This window comes from Argopecten irradians, chromosome 1, assembly GCF_041381155.1.
Source record: "Argopecten irradians isolate NY chromosome 1, Ai_NY, whole genome shotgun sequence".
Lineage (NCBI taxonomy): Eukaryota > Metazoa > Mollusca > Bivalvia > Pectinida > Pectinidae > Argopecten > Argopecten irradians.
This window is the reverse complement of record NC_091134.1, coordinates 2,606,284-2,633,952: the sequence shown is the minus strand read 5'-3', so window position 1 is coordinate 2,633,952 and position 27,669 is coordinate 2,606,284. Positions and strand designations below refer to the sequence as shown.

Below are 27,669 nucleotides of genomic sequence, written 5' to 3'. Positions count from 1 at the left end.
ACTTAATCCAGTAAGTAATTAATGAGGGGTTGGGTCATTCAATGATAATCAGCATGGAGATATTGAATTCCTTGTACTCGTATTGAAGTCTTATTGGTGATAGGGTTTAATCACAAATTTTTCTAGAATCATTTCGTCTTTAATGTGATTTTGTTGTAATTTGGACGTTGATCTATGAAATAGGTCTGTGATTCTACAAAAAGCAATCATTTACTCTGAGAATACATGTGTGTTCGTTTTATCATACAAATTTTGTTTGTTCTTAATTGTCCTCCAGTTTGTATGATTTATCCTTGGAGTGGTCTTTATAGGACATGTTTGACTGTAAGATCATCTCCTTGGAGTGGTCTTTATAGACAGGTTTGACTGTAGATCATCTCCTTGGAGAGGTCTTCATAGACAGGTTTGATAGTAGATCATCTCCTTGCAGTGGTCTTTATAGACAGGTTTGACTGTAGATCATCTCCTAGCAGTGGTCTTTATAGACAGGTTTGGCTGTAGATTATCTCCTTGGAGTGGTCTTTGACGTTGACTAGATTATCTCCTTGGAGTGGTCTTTATAGACAGGTTTGACTGTAGATCATCTCCTTGGAGTGGTCTTTATAGACAGGTTTGACTGATCATCTCCTTGCAGTGGTCTTTATAGACAGGTTTGATTGTAGATCATCTCCTTGGAGTGGTCTTTATAGACAGGTTTGACTGTAGATCATCTCCTTGGAGTGGTCTTTATAGACAGGTTGACTGTAGATTATCTCCTTGGAGTGGTCTTTATAGACAGGTTTGACTGTAGATCATCTCCTTGGAGTGGTCTTTATAAACAGGTTTGACTGTAGATCATCTCCTTGGAGTGGTCTTTATAGACAGGTTTGACTGTAGATCATCTCCTTGCAGTGGTCTTTATAGACAGGTTTGACTGTAGATCATCTCCTTGGAGTGGTCTTTATAGACAGGTTTGATTGTAGATCATCTCCTTGGAGTGGTCTTTATAGACAGGTTTGATTGTAGATCATCTCCTTGGAGTGGTCTTTATAGACAGGTTTGATTGTAGATCATCTCCTTGGAGTGGTCTTTATAGACAGGTTTGACTGTAGATCATCTCCTTGCAGTGGTCTTTATAGACAGGTTTGACTAGTAGATCATCTCCTTGGAGTGGTCTTTATAGACAGGTTTGACTGTAGATCATCTCCTTGGAGTGGTCTTTATAGACAGGTTTGACTGTAGATCATCTCCTTGGAGTGGTCTTTATAGACAGGTTTGACTGTAGATCATCTCCTTGCAGTGGTCTTTATAGACAGGTTTGACTGTAGATCATCTCCTTGGAGTGGTCTTTATAGACAGGTTTGACTGTAGATCATCTCCTTGCAGTGGACTTTATAGACAGGTTTGACTGTAGATTTTCTCCTTGGAGTGGTCTTTATAGACAGGTTTGACTGTAGATCATCTCCTTGCAGTGGTCTTTATAGACAGGTTTGACTGTAGATCATCTCCTTGGAGTGGTCTTTATAGACAGGTTTGACTGTAGATCATCTCCTTGGAGTGGTCTTTATAGACAGGTTTGACTGTAGATCATCTCCTTGGAGTGGTCTTTAGAGACAGGTTTGACTGTAGATCATCTCCTTGCAGTGGTCTTTATAGATGGGTTTGACTGTAGATTATCTCCTTGATGTAACATGTGAAACTGGTCCTACTGGATGTTAACTTGTGTGTTAAGATTTTGAATACATGTATATCATGATACTTAGTTAATCTACAGATAATCACTTGTCTTCACCTTTTCTTAGCAGGAAAAGAAATTTTTAAACTATTTTCTCAGTTGTTCTTTAAATTAAAACGTGCAATCAAAATTATGTTTTGTTTTTAAATCAATGTTTGTTGTCCTTATAATTTTGTAACTATATGGCTTGTAAAATATGAATCAAATCTTACAAACGTTAGTCGTTAATCAGTATTTATACAATGTATAGTGGGTTACAATTCAGCTAGTCTTATTAAAAGTTTCTGATCATGGAGAGATAATGCTTTGTTGCTCTCTGACTATGTATGGTCTTCAGACAAATGTACAGCTGTGGTTGTGCCATACAGATAGGCTTCTCATTTTTGTAATTATCTTGTCAAAGTCAAGTTGTGACAAGTTCAGCGATTCATTGATGATATGCAATGTCATAAAGCAATTAAAAGTATTACATGTTGATAAGTGTTTTGCCTTTGATTTCATCAGACATTTATATCAAACAAGAATATTTATCCATTTTTCTCTCAGCATCAATAGGTTGTACATGTAATATCAAATTTTAGCTTTGAAAAAATTGAAAGTTGAGTTTTTTTCAAACTGAGATTCCAGAGGATATTATCTAGGTGTGCATTATGGAATGATATCAACATCTGTCAATTAAGTAAAATTCAGATGGAAATATTCTGTTTCCACGTCTTTCCATTTTTCATTGGAAACTACACATAACAGATCAAAGATGGCTGCTTATCAGTCATGTTGTATTCTTATCATTAACAAATTAAGTATGACTTGAAAAACTACATGATTGTGAAATTTCAGATAAATATGGATAACATACTTCAATTTTCCAAAAGGCAGCCATCTTATTTTCTAATCATATCAAAATACAATTCTAGCATATTGCATGCTTACCTAGGCACAAGGGGAAACCTACATTTGTATATTATGAACATTTTAAAATGATCCCTTCAGTACTCTATGATAACGAAGTGTAATTAATAAAAGCCAAGTCACATTTATACTCAACGATAAGACTGTTCATTTTTTTCTTTCTTTATTTTTCTTTAAATATATCAACAATGACTTCTAAATGCAGGTATTCAATGGGTTTTTTCTTTAAATATATCAACAATGAATTCTAAATGCAGGTATTCAATAATGCATGATATTTTTTGTTTCAAAGTCAATGAATATGACCGAGTTGTATACATCTTTAACAGGACAGCCATCACAATTACTTTTTCACTGAAGTCTGCTCATTGTTAACTTTTTACAATCACCATGACGGGGAACTTTTTGGACCCATTTTCTGTTCAGTATTAATAGCCAATGTTCCTGAAGTGTTCCATTTCTTAGAATCCCGTTAGAAACAAACACCGCCTGTTGTAAATTTTGTTGTTATTCAGCACAACATCTAGGTATAAACAACACAACATACCGCCTGTTGTAAATTTTGTCGTTATACAGCACAACATTTACAAGTAGTCTTACTTTCCACCAGATTTAAATTTCTTGAATTTTCCAGGTTTAAATTGCTTTTTGTTTGACTTCTTTGCTAACCACTTATTTTTGGATTTGTCTTTTTTAGTTGACTTTCCTTTCTCCTCTTCCTCATCACTGTCACTATCTGAATCCTGTTTCACATTTTCACTTTGTTTGGTATTTTGAGTTGAACTATTCTGATCTGTAACCTTTGAGCTGTCTTCTTCTGTTTCCTCATCAGCCACAGTACCTATAATAAAGAAGTTATTTTTTATTAATTAAGTAGAATTTTAATCATTAAGTGGACTTATTTGAACCTGGCTAATTTTACCTCTGATCTTTGGATCATGACTTCTATATGACCATGAAAAACTGCACCTTAAAGACTTTGTGTGATTCAAGTATACAACATGTCCCTATATCTAGAAGTCCATGATGTTTATTATCTCCCTTCCATACAGAATTGTTTGCAGCATATGCCGTAACGAAGCATGGTAATATGCTTGAAAGCTTGCAGCATCATGGTTTCAGCTAACATGCTCCAAATCAGTTAGGGTTATTTCATAGACATTTGACACTGAGGGCAAGGGCCATCTTTGCTTTACATAATGCCTGTATCATCAACAATTCAGAAGTCGTGGCATAAATCAACAATTTTCAAACAAATACCAAAATGAGATACAGTTGCCTTGATTATGACCATAAAGGATTAATATATCAAGTTATAAGTAAATTTGCAATTTTTTTACGATAAAAACAGCAATTTCTAAGCCAAGTAGGAGTGAATGCCTGTATGGCTTACCTGTTCCTGGAATTTTGTTTGAAAACTTCTTGAGTTTTGCTACGAAGAACCCGTCCATGTTGTGTGTATGTGGGTAGAACCGTCTGGTTAGCTTCATATGAGGATGGAAACGATGCTGCTGGAAACTGGGGATAGAAAGTGGATATATTTATACACCTGTAAAACACGTACAGAAGGTGGATATATATTTATACACCTGTAAAACACATACAGAAGGTGGATATATTTATACACCTGTAAAACACGTACAGAAGGTGGATATATTTATACACCTGTAAAACACGTACAGAAGGTGGATATATTTATACAACTGTAAAACACGTACAGAAGGTGGATTATATTTATACAACTGTAAAACACATACAGAAGGTGGATATATTTATACACCTGTAAAACACATACAGAAGGTGGATATATTTATACACTGTAAAACACATACAGAAGGTGGATATATTTATACACCTGTAAAACACTACAGAAGGTGGATATATTTATACACCTGTAAAACACGTACAGAAGGTGGATATATTTATACACCTGTAAAACACTACAGAAGGTGGATATAATTATACACTGTAAAAACACAACAGGGTGGATATATTTATACAACTGTAAAACATACAGAAGGTGGATATATTTATACAACTGTAAAACACATACAGAAGGTGGATATATTTATACAACTGTAAAACACATACAGAAGGTGGATATATTTATACAACTGTAAAACACGTACAGAAGGTGGATATATTTATACAACTGTAAAACACATACAGAAGGTGGATATATTTATACAACTGTAAAACACATACAGAAGGTGGATATATTTATACACCTGTAAAACACATACAGAAGGTGGATATATTTATACAACTGTAAAACACATACAGAAGGTGGATATATTTATACAACTGTAAAACACATACAGAAGGTGGATATATTTATACAATAGTAAAACACATACAGAAGGTGGATATATTTATACAAGTGTAAAACACATACAGAAGGTGGATATATTTATACACCTGTAAAACACATACAGAAGGTGGATATATTTATACACCTGTAAAAAACACATACAGAAGGTGGATATATTTATACAACTGTAAAACACATACAGAAGGTGGATATATTTATACAAGTGTAAAACACATACAGAAGGTGGATATATTTATACAAGTGTAAAACACATACAGAAGGTGGATATATTTATACAACTGTAAAACACGTACAGAAGGTGGATATATTTATACACCTGTAAAACACATACAGAAGGTGGATATATTTATACACCTGTAAAACACGTACAGAAGGTGGATATATTTATACACCTGTAAAACACATACAGAAGGTGGATATATTTATACAACTGTAAAACACTGGATATATTTATACACCTGTAAAACACGTACAGAAGGTGGATATATTTATACACCTGTAAAACACATACAGAAGGTGGATATATTTATACACCTGTAAAACACATACAGAAGGTGGATATATTTATACACCTGTAAAACACATACAGAAGGTGGATATATTTATACATACAACTGTAAAACACTTACAGAAGGTGGATATATTTATACACCTGTAAAACACGTACAGAAGGTGGATATATTTATACACCTGTAAAACACATACAGAAGGTGGATATATTTATACAACTGTAAAACACATACAGAAGGTGGATATATTTATACAACTGTAAAACACATACAGAAGGTGGATATATTTATACAACTGTAAAACACATACAGAAGGTGGATATATTTATACAACTGTAAAACACGTACAGAAGGTGGATATATTTATACACCTGTAAAACACGTACAGAAGGTGGATATATTTATACAACTGTAAAACACATACAGAAGGTGGATATATTTATACACCTGTAAAACACGTACAGAAGGTGGATATATTTATACAACTGTAAAACACGTACAGAAGGTGGATATATTTATACAACTGTAAAACACGTACAGAAGGTGGATATATTTATACAACTGTAAAAAACACGTACAGAAGGTGGATATATTTATACACATCTGTAAAACACATACAGAAGGTGGATATATTTATACAACTGTAAAACACGTACAGAAGGTGGATATATTTATACATACTGTAAAACACATACAGAAGGTGGATATATTTATACAACTGTAAAACACGTACAGAAGGTGGATATATTTATACACCTGTAAAACACGTACAGAAGGTGGATATATTTATACACCTGTAAAACACGTACAGAAGGTGGATATATTTATACACCTGTAAAACACATACAGAAGGTGGATATATTTATACACCTGTAAAACACATACAGAAGGTGGATATATTTATACACCTGTAAAACACGTACAGAAGGTGGATATATTTATACACCTGTAAAACACATACAGAAGGTGGATATATTTATACAAGTGTAAAACACATACAGAAGGTGGATATATTTATACAACTGTAAAACACATACAGAAGGTGGATATATTTATACACCTGTAAAACACATACAGAAGGTGGATATATTTATACACCTGTAAAAACACGTACAGAAGGTGGATATATTTATACACCTGTAAAACATGTACAGAAGGTGGATATATTTATACAACTGTAAAACACATACAGAAGGTGGATATATTTTATACAACTGTAAAACACATACAGAAGGTGGATATATTTATACACCTGTAAAACACGTACAGAAGGTGGATATATTTATACAACTGTAAAACACATACAGAAGGTGGATATATTTATACAAACACTGTAAAACACCTGTACAGAAGGTGGATATATTTATACACCTGTAAAACACATACAGAAGGTGGATATATTTATACACCTGTAAAACACGTACAGAAGGTGGATATATTTATACACCTGTAAAACACATACAGAAGGTGGATATATTTATACAACTGTAAAACACGTACAGAAGGTGGATATATTTATACACCTGTAAAACACATACAGAAGGTGGATATATTTATACACCTGTAAAACACGTACAGAAGGTGGATATATTTATACACCTGTAAAACATGTACAGAAGGTGGATATATTTATACACCTGTAAAACACATACAGAAGGTGGATATATTTATACACCTGTAAAACACGTACAGAAGGTGGATATATTTATACACCTGTAAAACACGTACAGAAGGTGGATATATTTATACACCTGTAAAACACGTACAGAAGGTGGATATATTTATACACCTGTAAAACACGTACAGAAGGTGGATATATTTATACACCTGTAAAACACATACAGAAGGTGGATATATTTATACAACTGTAAAACACGTACAGAAGGTGGATATATTTATACAACTGTAAAAACACATACAGAAGGTGGATATATTTATACAACTGTAAAACACATACAGAAGGTGGATATATTTATACACCTGTAAAAAACACGTACAGAAGGTGGATATATTTATACACCTGTAAAACACGTACAGAAGGTGGATATATTTATACACCTGTAAAACATGTACAGAAGGTGGATATATTTATACACCTGTAAAAACACATACAGAAGGTGGATATATTTATACACCTGTAAAACACATACAGAAGGTGGATATATTTATACAACTGTAAAACACGTACAGAAGGTGGATATATTTATACACCCGTAAAACACGTACAGAAGGTGGATATATTTATACAACTGTAAAACACATACAGAAGGTGGATATATTTATACACCTGTAAAACACACGTACAGAAGGTGGATATATTTATACAACTGTAAAACACGTACAGAAGGTGGATATATTTATACAACTGTAAAAACACATACAGAAGGTGGATATATTTATACAACTGTAAAACACGTACAGAAGGTGGATATATTTATACATCTGTAAAACACATACAGAAGGTGGATATATTTATACAACTGTAAAACACGTACAGAAGGTGGATATATTTATACAACTGTAAAACACATACAGAAGGTGGATATATTTATACAACTGTAAAAACACATACAGAAGGTGGATATATTTATACACCTGTAAAACACGTACAGAAGGTGGATATATTTATACACCTGTAAAACACGTACAGAAGGTGGATATATTTATACACCTGTAAAACACATACAGAAGGTGGATATATTTATACACCTGTAAAACACGTACAGAAGGTGGATATATTTATACACCTGTAAAACACATACAGAAGGTGGATATATTTATACACCTGTAAAACACATACAGAAGGTGGATATATTTATACAACTGTAAAACACATACAGAAGGTGGATATATTTATACACCTGTAAAAACACATACAGAAGGTGGATATATTTATACACTGTAAAACACATACAGAAGGTGGATATATTTATACACCTGTAAAACACAAAACACATACAGAAGGTGGATATATTTATACAACTGTAAAACACATACAGAAGGTGGATATATTTATACACCTGTAAAACACAGTACAGAAGGTGGATATATTTATTACACCTGTAAAACACATACAGAAGGTGGATATATATATTTTATACACCTGTAAAACACATACAGAAGGTGGATATATTTATACACCTGTAAAACACATACAGAAGGTGGATATATTTATACACCTGTAAAACACAGTACAGAAGGTGGATATATTTATACACCTGTAAAACACATACAGAAGGTGGATATATTTATACACCTGTAAAACTACAGAAGGTGGATATATTTATACAACTGTAAAACACGTACAGAAGGTGGATATATTTATACACCTGTAAAACACGTACAGAAGGTGGATATATTTATACACCTGTAAAACACATACAGAAGGTGGATATATTTATACAACTGTAAAACACGTACAGAAGGTGGATATATTTATACACCTGTAAAACACATACAGAAGGTGGATATATTTATACACCTGTAAAACACATACAGAAGGTGGATATATTTATACACCTGTAAAACACATACAGAAGGTGGATATATTTATACAACTGTAAAACACATACAGAAGGTGGATATATTTATACACCTGTAAAACACATACAGAAGGTGGATATATTTATACACCTGTAAAACACGTACAGAAGGTGGATATATTTATACACCTGTAAAACACATACAGAAGGTGGATATATTTATACACCTGTAAAACACATACAGAAGGTGGATATATTTATACAACTGTAAAACACTACAGAAGGTGGATATATTTATACAACTGTAAAACACATACAGAAGGTGGATATATTTATACAACTGTAAAACACATACAGAAGGTGGATATATTTATACAACTGTAAAACACGTACAGAAGGTGGATATATTTATACACCCGTAAAACACATACAGAAGGTGGATATATTTATACAACTGTAAAACACATACAGAAGGTGGATATATTTATACAACTGTAAAACACATACAGAAGGTGGATATATTTATACAACTGTAAAACACATACAGAAGGTGGATATATTTATACAACTGTAAAACACGTACAGAAGGTGGATATATTTATACAACTGTAAAACACATACAGAAGGTGATGGGCAGTGACGATGATGATATAACTACCGGTAGATAAAATATCTGCCTGCTTATTAGTAAGACCAATATACTGTACATGTTGATTTGTCGTGATAATCAAATCAACCTATCGTGAAAAATTAGGCGACATTTCACCATAATTACCGTATTCGACCCAACAAGCGCCCAGGGCATATACAAAATGAAAAGAATGAAAAGGTGCTAAAAGAACGAAATTGTATTGCAAATCTATACATTTTTGTGTAGTTTTTTTTTTTTTTTTAATTTTTTATTTTCAAACATTTTACACAGTATATATAAATGGACACCATCACACAAACACTTGCATACGCATTCATTCACAATACTTAAAACATCAAGTTGTACCTTATGTTACATCATATATAAAACATTACATAGCATGCCATGGTGTTAACCTGCATAATATGCATGTATATGTACTAACATTTTTGTGTAGTTTTGGTCTTAATTTATGCCTGGCCAATTGAAATCGAGGCCTCATAAAGGGGGAGGGGTGCTTATAGGGACATGAGCGCTTATTAGGTCGAATACGGTATCTCGCCAAACTTATCATAATAGGTCGACTTATTGTGTTAGTTATCTTGTTAAGGCAGCATAGATATAGAGAATGTTACATGAGTAGCTATGTGATACGAAATTTATCAAACCAGTTCAATAATTTGATATGGCATGAGCCTTTAGGCTAGTGGCATATTAAATTATTTAACGAGTTTGATAAATCACATAGTAACGAGTGTAAGACTCTATTTATCACATAACTTTTAATTATAGAAATGTAAGTGAAAATTTTGATTTTGTCTCTGTAAAACAGTAGAAATCTAGCTCGTATGTGACGTTTCCATCTACTAAGACAACCATATGACGTCATATATAGATTATGACGTCAAATTTAGTTTATTTACATATAACTTCATCATAGTTATTACACATGTGTCTTACAATATTTATGACATGGCCGTATGACATGGCTGAACAGGCCATCAAACTAAATCTGAAACAGGAAGCAAGATATTTATTGAAATATATCGCCTTAGCAAGTTAACTAATGCAATAAATCAATTTAGTCATCAAGATATGCAATCTGATTAAAACACAGATCCTTATAACCATTCCGTTCAATAGAGGATCTGACAATATCCCATAAGGGGCCACGTCCAGATGACCTTAATACCACGTGTATTTCAGAGCAAATGCGTTTTCTACACCTTACAACAGCAATTGAAAACGTCTTTTCGTCCCAGTATACATATACAATTAGCTTTGTTGTGCACTTCGGGCGAGATGACTACATACACGAAAATATTTTGGACAGCTTTTTCAAACTATTTCGTCCCCAGCCAAGATTCTGGCAATGCCAATTTGATTGGCAATTTCAAAAGGTCATCTTGACGTGACCCCTAATGGGATGTTCTCAGATCCTCTTATCCAACGTAGTGATAATAATGATCTGTATTTTAATCAGATTGCAAGATATGTTGACTAACAACATCAAGAAAAATCATCTTGATTATCATTAAACAAGTCAACATAATTATCACAATAATTCGACACAATTATCAGGATAAGACAAATTATCGTGATAACTTTGGCAAGATAATCATCTTGCTAAATATAAGTGGTAGCAGGAATATGCCACCATAGAATAGTCCGGTTTTGGTGGTAGACCATATCTGGAGTATTCAAAGAAAGACCCATCACGCTATGGTTAATACAAGAAAACTGCCCCCCATGAGTTTAAGGTAACAGAATGCTGAGGAATACACGTTTATTACAGACCACCTCCTAAATAAAGAGAAACAAATAAAACATACTTTACAAATCCTTCTCGGCCGAAGTCAAGACCTGTTGGGACGAGCTTCACATTCCGTTTTTTCAACGCATACTCGATCACAGCCTCATTCTCCTCAGTCTAGGTAAAAATAGGAACATTTATATCATAATTATACATTTCTACTCAGTCTAGATAAAAATACAAACATTTATATCATAATTATACATTTCTCCTCAGTCTAGATAAAAATACCAAAACGTTTATATCATAATTATACATTTCTCCACAGTCTAGATAAAAATACCAACGGTTATATCATAATTATACATTTCTCCTCAGTCTAGATAAAAATACGAACATTTATATCATAATTATACATTTCTCCTCAGTCTCGATAAAAATACCAACGTTTATATTATAATTATACATTTCTCCTCAGTCTAGATAAAAAAAGGAACATTTATATCATAATTATACATTTCTCCTCAGTCTAGATAAAAAAAGGAACATTTATATCATAATTATACATTTCTCCTCAGTCTAGATAAAAATAAAAACATTTATATCACAAGAATACTTAAGCTACTGTGCAGTTGAAAAATAATTTACTTAAAGAATATGATTGATTCTGGCCACTTTCAACTCCCTGTTAGAGTCTACCCATCAGATTAAACAACATGTATAATTTATTATTCATTTATAGATATCTTAGTGAAATAATGGCATCTATTACAAGGAAAGAAACATAAGATTAGAGTTTATATTTTCTGTATTCAACGTTTCAGTACAGAACATCATTGAATTTAACAAACAATTATTCTGTCTATGCATATTACAGAGTTATCTCCTGGGTAGGTATCCATTGTGATGTCATTATTTTATGAACGTCTTTTTTGATGAAAAGTATTACCTTAACGATAATTTTCGCAAACAAATAACTTCACACATCAATACACATCCGCAATGGCAGATAAATCTGTTATATAACCGCAAGGGCAGATACAAATAAAAAATTGGAAGGTGGAAGCATACCAGAACAGAACATGTTGAGTAAACCAGGTATCCGCCAGTCTTAGAGTTAGCATCACAGCAGTCTATGGCCGATAACAATAATTCTTTCTGTAGATGTGCACAGCGTAGGATGTCCTTCTCATCCTAAAATGAAATTATAATAATCTCAGTTATCTCCCTTGAAATGAGGTTGATTTACTAACCTTAGGTACTGATTGCCTAATGAATGCTATCAAATTACTTGATTTATTATCCAAAAATTGCATATCAAAATGAAATAAAAGATGCATCATAACAAATTAGCAAAAAAATGCTCTTGAATATTTTCAAATTATCACCAGTTTCTATTCAATTCTTATTACATTTCTTACTTTCATCTTACTTTCACACCTTTATGGTCAACGTTATTGTGTCACATACTGAAATTACTTAACACAGTTATTCACAGTATAATTAACATATATCTACAATAGGTGTTTACTACAGTTTTTGTTTAATAATTCAGAATTATGTATAATTCACTAGTGGATGATCACCTTATTTATTTTGACTTCAACATCCTTTGAAATAACTCCAGTTCCACTGCAAGGTGCGTCCAGTAGAACTCTGTCAAAACCCTTCATAATCTACAACACACAATTAAAACGATTTAAGATGTTGGTAAAAGACTGGTGAAAAGTTTAATCACATAATATGATCCACATGAAATGTATGATTCCATCTTTTGCAGTCATGTTGCTTGAACTTTAGAATGTTGAATTCTCCAGCCGCCTGTCACCATCACTACTTAAACCATAGTGATTAAAACCTGTTTAATCCAGAAACCTGGTTATATCGGCCAAATATTCTGGTCCCAGTGATATCTGCTTCAGACCAGTTACACTGTACAAACAATAGTGGAACTTTCCTAAACTGAATGTGGTTGGTGCATAGAATTTTGGCCGGTTTACAGAGGGTTCAGTTTGGAGAAGTGAACTGAATATTGATCATCATGACAGAGATTTAATTGAGCAGAACTTGTATTCTACATTAGACGGCATGTTTAACCATATGCATGTGCCTAATATCCGTTACAACTAATTGATAGAATTTAGAGAGAATTATATGTTTAAAATGAATGGAAAACAACAATCTTGACTTTGTTACCATTTATGAATGTAATTAGTTGCGTGAATGTTCTTGGGGATGTTCTCGTCTGCACTGACCTATATATACAGTTTACTTATCGCTTCAACTTTGTGGTTTACTCTACAAGCCCAAAAAGGGTACACACTATACATGTGTATTATGTCCCATGCTTCAATTCGTTAAATATCTAAACAATAGTCATGATTAAATAATGACATCACCTCAATAGCCTTCACACCTGTGAACACACCCCTTGGCATAGCATGCGATAGCTATAGACTTGGGTCGATTTATTAGTTTATCAGACCTCATGCCATTGGCGTCGCTCATATAAGGACGGTTTTCATAAGTGTTTTTTTTAGTTTAATTTGACTATTCCGATCTCAAAATTGGTCTAGTATTCGGATTTGGAAGGAATCTATTTTGGTTAGTTTTATTTACTATAAATAAAGAGAATTTATTCCCTACATCACATCCGTGCTTGGTTTTAAGAGGGGATAGGTTTGAGGAGGATCAGTTTTTAGAAGGATCGGTTTTGAGAAGGATCAGTTTTGAGAGGGATCGGTTTTGGGAAGTTACACTATATCAATAACTTGAGTGGCAAAAGAAGCTTACCTTTGGGAACACACGTCCATCGTGATGACACACAATGGTGTTGGTAATACCCATTCTATGAATGTTCCCTACGATGGCTTTGGCCCGGTCAGCATTAGCATCATTGGCAAATAATGTCCCAGTATTCTTCATCAACGCAGCTGTAAATAAATGTAAACATCTTTATATTTAAAACAATATCTGCAAGACATCTTAATGAGATGCTACAGGATGTAATGTAATGTAACAGGATAGAACAGGACATGAAGTGGCATGACGGAACAGGACAAGACGGACATTGGAACTGGATCTACAATATTCTGTTCAGTGTGTCTGTTTGTATTGAAATTGTGAACTAGAACTGTAAGCCTATGGAGTACTAAAATTGTGTAAGGCCTCTAAGGTTGTCAACTGGTTGAGGTGTCCAACATTTAAGTACACCACCGGCGGACTGTAGTGGCTGAGTGTTTATGACATTTGCTTCAACGGTATTCTACCACTATCGCTCGATTTAAAGCTGGAAACCAAAATGGGTCAGTCAGTTGCCTAGCACTGACCATAGATCAGTGGTTTTTCTTTAGAAAGGCCAACCAAACTACATCAAGATTTGATGTCATTTACCACTTTTCTCATTTGATTTCTTTACATGATACCAAATTGATATTTTCTGAAAACTCAAACACTGCCATATGATACTGACCTATGTATGTGGTTTTCCCCCCCGGGGCTGACGCCATGTCCAGTATTCTCTCATTCTCCTGTGGGGCGAGAGCCATGACGGGCAGGAAACTGGAGCCTCCCTGTAGGATGTAATGTCCAGCCAGGTACTCCGGGGTCGCTCCTACATACACAAGGTCAAGATGAAATTTTACATACACAAGGTCAAAGTGATATGTTATAAACACAAGGTCAAAGTGAAATGTTACATACAAGGTCAAGGTGAAATGTTACATACAAGGTCAAGGTGAAATGTTACATACACAAGGTCAAGGTGAAATGTAACATACACAAGGTCAAAGTGAAATGTTACATAACACAAGGTCAAAGTGAAATGTTAAATACACAAGGTCAAAGTGAAATGTTACATCACAAGGTCAAAGTGAAATGTTACATACACAAGGTCAAAGTGTGTTACAACACAAGTCAAATGAAATTTACATACACAAGGTCAAGGTGAAATGTTACATACACAAGGTCAAGGTGAAATGTTACATAACACAAGGTCAAGGTGAAATGTTACAAACACAAGGTCAAAGTGAAATGTTAAATACACCAGGTCAAGGTGAAATGTTACATACAAGGTCAAGGGGAAATGTTAAATACACAAGGTCAAGGTGAAATGTTACATACAAGGTCAAGGGGAAATGTTACATACACAAGGTCAAGGTGAAATGTTACATACACAAGGACAAGGTGAAATGTGTCATATGTGGAAACAAAGTTTTGTGTAATTTTACATGAGAGCTTGAATTCAAATTTAAATACTTAATATAAAGAGCATATGATCACAAACATCTGCAGATACTGTAACTATGAGAACTATCCTGATAAATTCACTAACAGACCGAGATGTTCAGAGATTTCAATGTATTCCCCAAAAGATTGGTTACCATTTCTTATTTTTTTGTGGTCATACACTACGTATCTACGGTAAAACATGATTATAACAAATCTCTGGGAATCAACAAAATCAATTCACTATACACAGATATCCTATAGGCACCTTGATGGGGAATGAAAATTACTACATTTTATAATCATGACTTTGTCGTTATAAACCTTTAATCATCCACTGGTAAATGAATGCCACTTTAATCTTCAGTCATTCTTACCTAGTGGTACTTGTGTATCAAATACTATCAATCCGACTTTGGACCACTTCCCGATCGGGTCGAGGTTAACTCCTCTGTTGATCAAAGCCTGAAATTACAGAACGGTATCCTTAACGATTCTATATTTATCCTTCAGCCTACCCAAGGAACAGTTTTTAAGTACAAAGGATAAATTAATTACTTTGATCTAAAGAAATCTTTAAATATTTTTTCAAGCCTTTTTCAGTGGTTGTGATATGGGATATGAGAATGAGATGGTGATGGAACTAATTCAGATTTAAAGCGGTAATTGTCACCTGAGCGAGATCTCGCCTACGAGTCTTCAGTGTATTAGTTCTGATGGTCACAGGTCTTGGTACTTCATTGGCCTCCAGAAACTCTTGAACCTGAAAGGTAAAAAGTTTATCTAATAGTGAATTATTGTTAGGTCATATATAAAAAGTATTTCTTACTTTGTTTTAGTCATAATCAAGTGCAAGAGGACTTTGTTTTGAACAGGTTGTAAGATTACATTGATATTAAGATGATTTTCCGATATTTTAAAAATTTATTATTTATACAAGAGGCCCATTGGCCTTAACAGTCACCTGAGTTTGGATACAGAAGGAAACAAATACATATAAATGGATTAAATGGAATATATTGGCCCGTCAGGCCCTTGTAGCCAGTCAGTGATTTTATAACTTTGACCTTTTAATTCATGATGAGTACATTTGATTCCATGAAATCTGTGAATTCAGAAGAAGATTTTTCTTTAATCTTAATTATTTTTACTCTGTTTGCCACGCTTTGCCAGGACCAATATGGATAAGTTTAAATGCTATTTCTCAGACTAATAATTCTAACCAAGTTTGACTCGTTTTCTATGAAAATTGAGCAAATAATGCTAATAAATGAGTTTTCTTATAAAAATTCTAGGATTTTTGAAATTCTAGCCCTTCAGACCCATTTTGGATCTACCCCTCTGGACACTGGGGGTCGGTCAGGACCAATATGGATATGGTGTTAAAATGATATCTCAGGCTAATAGTTCTAACAAAGTTTGACTTATTTCCTATTACAAATTACTGAAAAATGCTCAAAAATGTGTTTTCCCTAAAAGTAAATAAACTATACTAAATTGACCCCCTCTAGAGGTGGAAACGTGCGACCCCAGGGTCATATAATTCACAATTTTTGTAAAAGACCTTAAGACCTTTCTATCTATGAAGAGTATTTGATTCCACCACATCTGTGAGTGGAGAAAATTATTGAAATTCTAGTAAATTTAACCCGGTTTGGCCCCTCCCACAGCCCCCTGGGGGGTGGGGACCATATAATTCACAATTTTAATTGGTCTTATGCCTTAAAAGGTTTTTGCAAAATTTCTTTGAAAATGCTTCGGCGGTTTTGGAGAAGAAGTAGAAAATGTCAATTATTTACGGACATATGACGGATGACAACGTACAAAAGGAGATTAGAATACGGATGACAACGTACAAAAGGAGATTAGAATAGGTCATTTGAAACTTTCTCTCAGGTGACCTAAAAATTAAAAAGTTATTTTACTTCCTTTCATATAAACAACCATGTTCTTAAACGATTGTACACATTGAGTACTAGAACATTGTAGAATAGTATAATAGTGTCAGACTGGCTCTGTCAACTTACCTCTAGAGGAAATAAGGTCATTATTTTCTCCATAAGGTATTCATTGTAACTGTAGTAAGTACAGAAATCGGCCCTCAGCTGTCGTAAATATTCCTGGCGAGACCTGAAATCATGATATTCAAAAGATTGGTATTTAGGTTCACAGTTTAGTTTTATGTTTGTTTGGACAAATGGGGATAATCATTTAAAGATTTGCCATTATTTGGAATTCTAGGATTAAGACATATTTTAAAATTACCTTCCAGGCTCGCGTCGATCCTTGAACTCTGCCAGGACATGAATCACTTCCTTGATCCTCTGTTGTACCATTGCTATATCAGGTGCCTGGGCAGGTACTCAGGGGTCAAGGTCAACAACAATATGAAAATTGACCAAATAATGCTCATAAATGTGTTTTCCCTAAATATACATCTACTAGTAACTTTGACCCACTTCAAAGGGGCAAATCTGAGACCCTGGGTTCATGAAATTCACAATCTTTGCAGAAAACCTTGTGACAGCCATTTGGAGATGATGTTAAAATGCTATCTCAGGCTAATAATTCTAGTAAAGCTGGACTCATTTCCTTTCAAAAAGACGCTTAGAATAAGTCACTAAAGATTTTGTCTATAGGTGATCTAAAAAAGCTGAACAACTGATGTTTTCCACATAACAGACAGGTGGTGTTTGAGAATGTTTGACTACAATGGTCACTGGAATTCAAACTAATGATCAAATTAACTTCCTTGCTTTAACAGTATCACATTCAATAACATTCAATAACTGTCTTTTGTAATTTTATCTTGTTGTCAGACTTTCCTAGTGTGTGATATATCTCTTTATGACAGCCCATAGAGGCCATATGGTCCTCATAAAGGATATCTTGGTGTAAGACTTTCCTAGTGTGTGACATATCTGTATATGACCACAGCCCACACAGACCATGTGGTCCTGATAAAGGATATCTTGGTGTAAGACTTTCCTAGTGTGTGATATACCTGCTTATGACCACAGCCCACACAGGCCATGTGGTCCTTATAACAGATATCTTGTGTCAGACTTTCCTAGTGTATGTCTGTTTATGACCACAGCCCGCACAGACCATGTGGTCCTGATAAAGGATATCTTGGTGTAAGACTTTCCTAGTGTGTGATATATCGGTTTATGACCACAGCCCACACAGACCATGTGGTCCTAATAAAGGGTATCTTGTGTAAGACTTTCCTAGTGTGTGATATATCTGTATATGACCACAGCCCACACAGGCCATGTGGTCCTGATAAAGGATATCTTGTGTAAGACTTTCCTAGTGTGTGATATATCTGTTTATGACCACAGCAAACACAGACCATGTGGTCCTGATAAAGGATATCTTGGTGCAAGGCTTTCCTAGTGTGTGTCTGTTTATGACCACAGCCCACACAGACCATGTGGTCCTGATAAAGGATATCTTGTGTAAGACTTTCCTAGTGTGTGATATATCTGTTTATGACCACAGCCCACACAGGCCATGTGGTCCTGATAAAGGATATCTTGTGTAAGACTTTCCTAGTGTGTGATATATCTGTTTATGACCACAGCCCACACAGACCATGTGGTCCTGATAAAGGATATCTTGGTGTAAGACTTTCCTAGTGTGTGATATATCTGTTTATGACCACAGCCCACACAGACCATGTGGTCCTGATAAAGGATATCTTGGTGTCAAACTTTCCTAGTGTGTGATATATGTGTTTATGACCACAGCCCACACAGACCATGTGGTCCTGATAAAGGATATCTTGGTGTCAAACTTTCCTAGTGTGTGATATATGTGTTTATGACCACAGCCCACACAGACCATGTGGTCCTGATAAAGGATATCTTGTGTACAGGGCTGGGGAAAAGTACTCGTCCGCTCGTCTAGACGAGTGGATTTGGCCATCGGACGAGTGAATGTTGACATCACGCTTGTCCGTCGGACGAGTGAAAAATTCTGACAATGACTATATGACCTACACCTTATTAATTATATCGTTTCTCGGTAAATTTATATAGGGTCTGACATTCGTAACAGTTTCTTAAAAATACGACGAAGAAATGATAAGCTTTCGTTTTCTGCATCATTCTAGGAATTCCCGACTTTTGTTTTCAATGCGCATGCGCATGTAAAGCATTGTAACATTAATAAATCCGAGGTCTATTGATATCGTAATCAAGAGTCTAGAGGTGTATCGAAAAACAAGATGTCACAGCGAAATTTGCTTCAGTTTTTTAGCGACATTCGCCTAAAAAAATCTTACCAGTAAGCTAATGGAGTTAAAAATAATATATATATCTACTACATTGGAAAGTAAGTTAAAATATCGACCCTTTAAAAAGATATCTTTTTTATAACACTTGCATACAAAATTGTTTGGGAATTAAATGTTTTGTCGGTCTTCTTGTAAAACTGTCTGTTAGTCATGTTATCCCGAATCGGCATCAATACAGTTCTAACAATCAAATGGATATATCTAAAACCGCTGTAGGCTAATATTTACAGTCACATCTACTTATTTATCTGACAAATATTGCGGACAAGTAAAAATGTCATTCGGACGAGTAGATTGTGATGAAGCACTTGTCCGAACGGACGAGTACATTTCAAAATGTTTCCGCAGCCCTGGTGTAAGACTTTCCTAGTGTGTGATATATCTGTTTATGACCACAGCCCACACAGATTATGACAATTGTGGACCTGATAAAGGATATTTTGTGTAAGACTTTCCTAGTGTGTGATATATCTGTTTATGACCACAGCCCACACAGACCATGTGGTCCTGATAAAGGATATCTTGGTGCAAGACTTTCCTAGTGTGTGATATATCTGTTTATGACCACAGCCCACACAGACCATGTGGTCCTGATAAAGGATATTTTCCTTCTCCACTTCTTGCCCACTTGGAAGTGTAAACTTCTCCATGTTAGTCATGTTGGTTAGAAGTTCAGCTTCCGCTTGTTTTCTGAAAAACACATATCAGAGAGTAAGCCAATAAATCCAGAGTCATCTCATCCATTTCTGGTAGACAGTTAAAAGTTGTAAATTCAAGAGTTTTTGAACACGGATAAGAGTGTTAATGATACTGTGGGTAACTACTGTAGTACAAATGTATCATTTTCAAATAGATGTATATATATAAGGCTATGCACATAAGTTAACCAACACTTGAAATGTACACTTATTTTCAGACCTATTATTAAAAATATAATTGATTGCAAAGTTTGAAAACTGATTATAATATATATTATTATCACTGTTGAAAATGAAACTGATTCCAATCACTTATAAATCAACAATCTGGTTTTAGTTTTGCAAACTTCTTTACTTAATTTCCTCTTTCTTCTTTTTCAGTTTTTTTGCTTTCTTCTCAACAGGCAATAACTGAAAAAATAAAAACAACTATGATATAATACACAAAATTTATAAAATTAAAATATTAAAACAATTTGCATGAAAAATTAATCACCATTTTCATAGTTTAAATCTTTATTGAAGCAATATATTGATACCAGGCAACTGCTCCACATGGAATTTGAATTTGTAACCAAAATGTGGAGAGCTTGTAATAATATATCAGCACATGTTAAGTTCTCAACCACCGCAGCCCCTCTGTAGATAGGATATTGGCTATTCCAATAAAACCTTTACCCTACCAAAGGACTTAAGTTTTAGGAATCAATGTTCTAAATTACATAAAGATAAAAGTAAGGAATAGCAGTCCTTGAGACAGGTAGATATTTTTTTGAGACAGGCAGATATTTTTTTATGTTTATTTTACTTACATCTTCATCCCCACTTTCCTCGCTGCTTTCTTCACCTTCATCATCATCTGATGATGATACACCCAAATCGTGCAAGTCATCGCCTCCCACACCATCACTCTCCGCATCCTCGTCATCCTCCTCCTCCTCCTCCTCTGACTGACAAACAAATAAATTTTATTATAAAAACTAGATTTTTAGTAAAAGTAATTACTGTCTCCTGCGGTGGTGTAGATGGGATAAATGACAGAAGATAACCATGTTTAATTTGTTTGTAATATTCTCCCTTCTTGTTAGTAAAAGCAGTGACAATTTAAGGACACAAGGTTTTGGTTTTTGAAGAAACCCTTTTGTGGAGTGGTACAGTGGTGGGCTAGTGTTAGAATTTCCTGACACCTTAATTTCTGGAACATTCAGTTTCTAGGTAGTAGGCTGAAACCATACATAACTTTATAATATGGGCCTTACATAATGTCATCATAATATCCACTGTCTGTAATAGAAACTGTTTGTCAAGGACTTATCCAATACAAAAGAAAAATAAATTTATGGCGGAGGTTTCCAGTGTCCTGTATGTATTTCATTATGGTTACAGGTAACGGTAGAAGGAGCAGAGAAATCCTTATTGAATCCTCAGTAAAACAACAGGTTGACCTACCTCATCTGAATCCATCAAGGCCTTTTTAGACGATGGCTTTAACCAGGCTTTGTTATCATCAGAGTAACCTTTGACAGGCTTAGTCTCCTCTTCATCGCTTTCCTCTGCAAATTTTACATCATACTATTACACTGGGTCTCTACAATAGCTATCATAAAACACTTAAAATCTCGTCTGAATTAAAAGGCTTACAATTACCTTAATCACTTATTAATCCTGTGGATTTATTTTTTCTGATGGAAATGATTCCATTTGATATTCAATAGTCTAGTTTTGTTTTTTAAATATGTAAGAACATTTATTCTGCATCCTTAAAATTTGACAGTATAATAACTTAATAAGTTTACATATAAAAACTTTAAATATTAAATTGTAAAAACAAATCCCTCAAACTATCCCAGCCAATAAATGTTGTAGTAAAGATATGAAAATTTGTTACCTGATGGTTCATTGACAAGTAATTTTTCCAGTAATGAAAAGGTGGATGCAACTTTTAATGTCATATTAGCTTACCTTCGTCATCTTCTTCGTCATCCTCATCATCACTTTCCTCCTCACTTTCAGTTTCACTTTCTTCCATCTTTCTTTTCTTTTTGACAACTGGGGCCCTAGCAAACTTTCCAGGTTTGTTACTATCCTTTTTTAATTTTTGTTGTAGCTTTTCTTCCTGTTTCTTTTTCTTTATTTCTATCTTTTCCTGTTGCTTCTGTAACCTTTTCTTTGCACTGTAAACCATTTAAAATAATTGTAAAATCAAGTGAAACGAAATTTACAGGTATTTACAAGAACAAGTATACAAGAAATATTACACATTACATTCATGTTTTGACTTCATGCTTATGACAGCAAATTGACATCTAAGGGGAAACATTGATGAACAGCCTTAACCATATGTGCTTGGCAACTGTTACAGATCCCTTGATGTAAGTATTATTGTAGCTTTTAACAACCAAAAAATGGATCAAAAGATATCAAATTAAAATAATAGCAAGAGAAAGATGATAATTATGTTTATTATATCTAGCACTGGGACAATTAAAAGACTTTTCAAATACCTGTGAATCATCTTTGATAAAGAATATTAAATTTTATAAGATACTGCATTCGACCCAATAAGCACTCCTCTCCCTTTTAAAGCCTTAATATTTCATTAACCTCAAATTAAATGCAGACTGAAAGTGAAATATGAAAAATATTATTTTATTTAATTTCTTTTGCATATTGATTTATTGCATTAATTTGCGCAATAATGGTTTTGCAAAAGTACGTGCCCTGGCAGCTTATCAACTTATTGGGTGGAATGCATTGTCTGTTTAAAGTTCAAAATTAATACCGTTGTTTCTGTCTGCTGGATAACTTCTTATCTGAATCATCTGTAAACAAAAGGTAAATAATATAATTATATATCAAAATGTATACACTCTATACCCAGGGGTTTCAATAACAGGCGGTACCCAGTACTTTTTGCCGGTTGAACCTAGCTGTGGTACCGCCTGATTTGGGCTAAATTACATTTGATAGCATACAGATAGTATAGAAAAGTACCCCCTGAAATTGCAATTGTACTGCCTCTCCTGAAAGATAATGAAACCCCTGTATACCATACCAATATCACACATTGAGATACATGTAGGAGTTTTATTGTATTCATTGATGGACCTAGTGATCATATAACTACCTACCATAACTTACGCTTTTTGTCACTTATAAGGCATTTACCTTTTCTGAAAGAGGTATTTCAAATTACAAATTATCATGTTGGGCTTATAAAGTTGTTAATAGCCAAATCAGGACTTCTCGACCTGTTATTGGGTACAATAGCTATATACATATATAGACTGTATACAGTATGTATTTTAAGAACACTTATCTGCCACTTAATTGTACATGTAGCAGACTACTTCAAGAAGACATGATGACAAATATTGTACTGAATCTTTTAGATATGCCACGAATGTTAATCACGAAACCAGTACCTTCATCTTCATTCAGATTCTTCAAAGCATTCGGGATCTGTGGAGGTTTCTGCTTCTTTGTTTTCCTTCCAGGTCCCGACTTTACCACGTTCGTCAGGTCCCTTTTTCTCCCCATCGCTGAAAATAGTAAATACTTTGAGTGATGCACACTTTCAGCACACGTGTTTAGAAAAACAGCTACCGAAAAGTGTGTCAACTTCCGGTGTAATGTCGCAAAATAGATGCGTAACGCAAACTAACTATGCCACATTTTTCATATTTGGATAATTCTGTAGATATTGTTTATATGTACAGTAGTGGAAGCTAATGAGCTCCATTTAAAGTTATAGAAACAAGTGATGGATGTTATAGAAACCGACTGATCTATCGCAGTAAGAGTTACTCCCCTTTTACCCTAGTGGCTCCTTGACGGTTCGCCAGCTGTCCATCACTGCAGAAACATACATACATAGAGATTGGAAACTCCTTCTTTGTCTATGTTGACAGGCATAGAGGGACCTCCAGTTTATAGACATTTTCCCTTGGCTAACCACTTTTAAGTGTATTCCTTTAAACATGATATTTTTGCATCAACACAAAGTTTAAACATTATATCATGGTTTGATGTGATCAGTTTTCCCAATTGATGTTATTTAATATGATTTTTGAAAGTATGAAAATGAGCAATTTTACCTGGTTTTTCGAAAATCAGGCATTCAAAAACGAAAGTGCATTTTGTTTTATTAATATATAAGTTAAAATATTATTTTTTCTTTCCAAAATTGTACTCAAACCATCTGAAAATTACTTAACTTTTACATACATATCAAAGTTATTCTGCTGTATTTAACTATTTAAGAGTTTGTCTAAAAGCCCCTAAGGACATATAGAGGTACATCTGCCTGTCGTAAAAATGGCGAAGTTGCCAATCTCTATGTATATATGTTTCTGATCAATGCAACTCGCCGAAGTATTGCGCGTGACTTCATGTTTTAATAAAAATGATACTTTGAAATATTTTGTATATTCATATAATTTCTGGGTTTTTTGTTAGGCCTATCTCTTACACTGTGGCTCTCAACCTTACTGACACAAGTGGCTCCAAACCTAGACCTTGAAGGAGAGCCCCGCGGAAGATTCAGGAGTCCCACAGGGAACAGTACTAACTCCACTATTGTTTCTATGTCACATCAATGATCTACCTGACAGTGTTAGTTCAGAAGTACGACTCTTTGCTGATGAGCTGTCTCCTATATCGAGAAATCAACAAATACCAAGACCATCAGTTATTACAAGATGAACTTCACAATATTGAACAATGGGCAAAGAATTGGGGAATGAAATTTAATACAAAAAAGTGCTACAAGAAAACAGTCACAAATTCTACACCTTATATACCTTTCGGCCGGGTACGAATTGGTCCCTATGTGTCGTAGTGGAGCACTGCCTCCGAAAATCACTCGGGCATCGTTTTCTTTACTTTTTTGTAGGTTTCCAATTATTTTGTGCGTATACATGCATTTACATATGGTTTTTATCAAAAACAAACATAACTACCATTCTTAATATCTGCCGTACCGCTCACAAGACGTTAAATTTACAATTTGTGGACTTGCCGTATAAATTCCCTTCAGAAAGACCTTCATATATATTATGTGAAAAAATAATGCCTCGATGAGAATTTGATATTTTATGTGGTTCAGTTTTATTGCCTAGAAGGTAAGCGATATTAAACAAGTACAATAAAAATGCAAACAAACGTTTAATAATGGTTTGCATAATCATTACTTTGCTCCATTAGCAGTAATAGGCACCAATTGTAGCTTTAAAGACGACATCATTCTCTGTCAAAAGGTCTTTTGAGCTTCAATATTGCAAAATTAAAAAAAAAAAGAAAAAAAAAAGAAAAAGAAAACCCAGTTCAACAATAGGCTTTTTCAAAAGGAACCTCAACTCAAACTCTACCCAACTACATGCAAAAACATATAATTCATAAGTTGGTGCACTCCATTCTTGAGTATGGTGAAATAGTTTATTACTTTACAGTGGCGTAGGGGAAGATGAAACGTAATGGGGGGGCAACGATCCTCAATATTTTGTAACCCTCAATTTTTTGTAACACCCCCCCCCCCCCCCCCCCCACAGGAGATACTTGATATACCTATTACATATAATCCTCGTACACACAGTGGCGTCGCTAACAAGAAACTAATGAATACGCAAATTAGCATGCGAGTATGGGGGGTCCGAGGTATCCCCTGGAAAAATATTAGAATTTAGAATGACTGAGGTGAGCTTTACAATGTATTTTGATAATTTTTCGAGCGCCGAAGGCGCGAGATTTTGGTGTTTGAGGGATCCGGGGGTCTCCCCGGGGAAAAAATAAACGATCTAGAGTGGCAGAGAAGAGTTTGATGAATTTGCGAGCACCGAAGCCGTGAGATTTTGTTGTTTGGGAGATCCTGGGTACTCCCCCGGGGAAAATTTTACGATTCAGAATGTTGTTGAATTAGCGAGCGCCGTAGGCGCGAGATTTTGTATTATGATGATTTTTATTGAGAGTTCTTAACATGGTATTTTTTTTATTTAAAGTTTCCTGCTATGAAATGATAATTGTGAGTGCCGGCATATGCCATTATGCAACCCAGCTCGTTCTGAACATACCGGATTCACACCATCGGCACTCAAAATAATAATGAATTGATTGTCTTGCTAAGACATATAAACAAATTAATCTTTTAAGAAACATTTTTTGAAATAGTATAATCCCTTGATAGACATTTTCAGTCTAGTTCATGTGTATTGAATTTTCATTATTAAAGGTTTGAACATTACTTGCTTTAACGTTTTAGGAAACGCGTCGCGCAGCGGAAAATTTTATAAAATTAAGTACAAAATGTGCAGGATGACCCTTTTTTCTTTCAAATGTCCATTTTTAGAACATTTCACTCGGCGAAAATGGGGGGGGGGGGGGGAAAAGACATGTGCGCCCCCCCCCCCCCCCCCGTCCTGGGGAACGGGGGCAATTGCGCCCCCACCACACCCCGCTTCCTACGCCCCTGCTTTACATAGAAAAAGACATTGACAAACCTGAAAGAATACAAAGATTGGCAGCCAGATTCATTTCCAACAACTACAATACCAGGGAGGAAGAATACGTCACAAGAATGCTAGAGAATCTGAAACTACCACCACTTCAGACAAGATGTGAAAAACAGAGAGTGACCTTCTTATATAAAGTGGTGGAGGGGATGCTACCATTAATATCCCCAGACGAGTACCTAACAAAACAACGACACAAAAAGTCAAAGCTAAGTATTACGAAAACCACGAAACCACAAATATTGCTGAAAAAATGTCACCAGAACAGAAATTCAAAACTCCTCATAGTACCTATAATATCCTCTCCGTTGTGTTAAAACCGGAAACGGGTTCTACAACGTACCATAAAAATAGCTAGCTAGATGTATGCATCTTTGGAACTGAACATGAAAATGAGCAGCTTATTTTACTTTTGTACATAATTCATGTGTAGAATCATTTAAAGACACACACAAAAAAGTCGCAAGAATAGATTCTTTATAAATTTACCGGCACGAATATTTAACGTTTCCCATAGGGAAATTCCACCCGTCATGTCGATTCACCACCAGCGGATGATGTAACACTGTACAGGGAGTTACAGCACCTCCCTTTTTATCAATTTTTAC

General features: G+C 34.6%; 1 protein-coding gene and 1 long non-coding RNA gene across 3 annotated transcripts; one reads left to right on the top strand and one right to left on the bottom strand.

Moving 5' to 3' along the window:
- The first annotated feature begins 333 nt into the window (after positions 1–333).
- LOC138315029 (uncharacterized) lies at positions 334–2,194 on the top strand. Of its 2 annotated transcripts, XR_011207453.1 has the most exons (3): positions 334–610; positions 651–736; positions 865–2,194. It is a non-coding gene; the product is annotated as an uncharacterized lncRNA (long non-coding RNA). The 2 variants fall into 2 exon arrangements; XR_011207452.1 differs by lacking the exon at positions 334–610 and having other exon boundaries at positions 625–736.
- Positions 2,195–2,805: 611 nt separating this feature from the next.
- On the bottom strand, positions 2,806–24,193 carry LOC138315022 (uncharacterized). The gene is made up of 18 exons (XM_069255742.1): positions 23,981–24,193; positions 23,338–23,377; positions 22,518–22,729; positions 22,005–22,108; positions 21,368–21,505; positions 20,911–20,966; positions 20,462–20,547; positions 17,823–17,916; positions 17,585–17,687; positions 16,231–16,320; positions 15,935–16,022; positions 14,803–14,943; positions 14,124–14,263; positions 12,917–13,006; positions 12,402–12,524; positions 11,410–11,507; positions 4,017–4,141; positions 2,806–3,464 (listed from the first exon to the last, which is right to left on the bottom strand). The coding sequence occupies exons 1-18, from the start codon at positions 24,093–24,095 to the stop codon at positions 3,220–3,222; spliced, it is 2,088 nt and encodes a 695-aa protein (XP_069111843.1). The 5' UTR covers positions 24,096–24,193; the 3' UTR covers positions 2,806–3,219.
- Between the last annotated feature and the right edge of the window lie 3,476 nt (positions 24,194–27,669).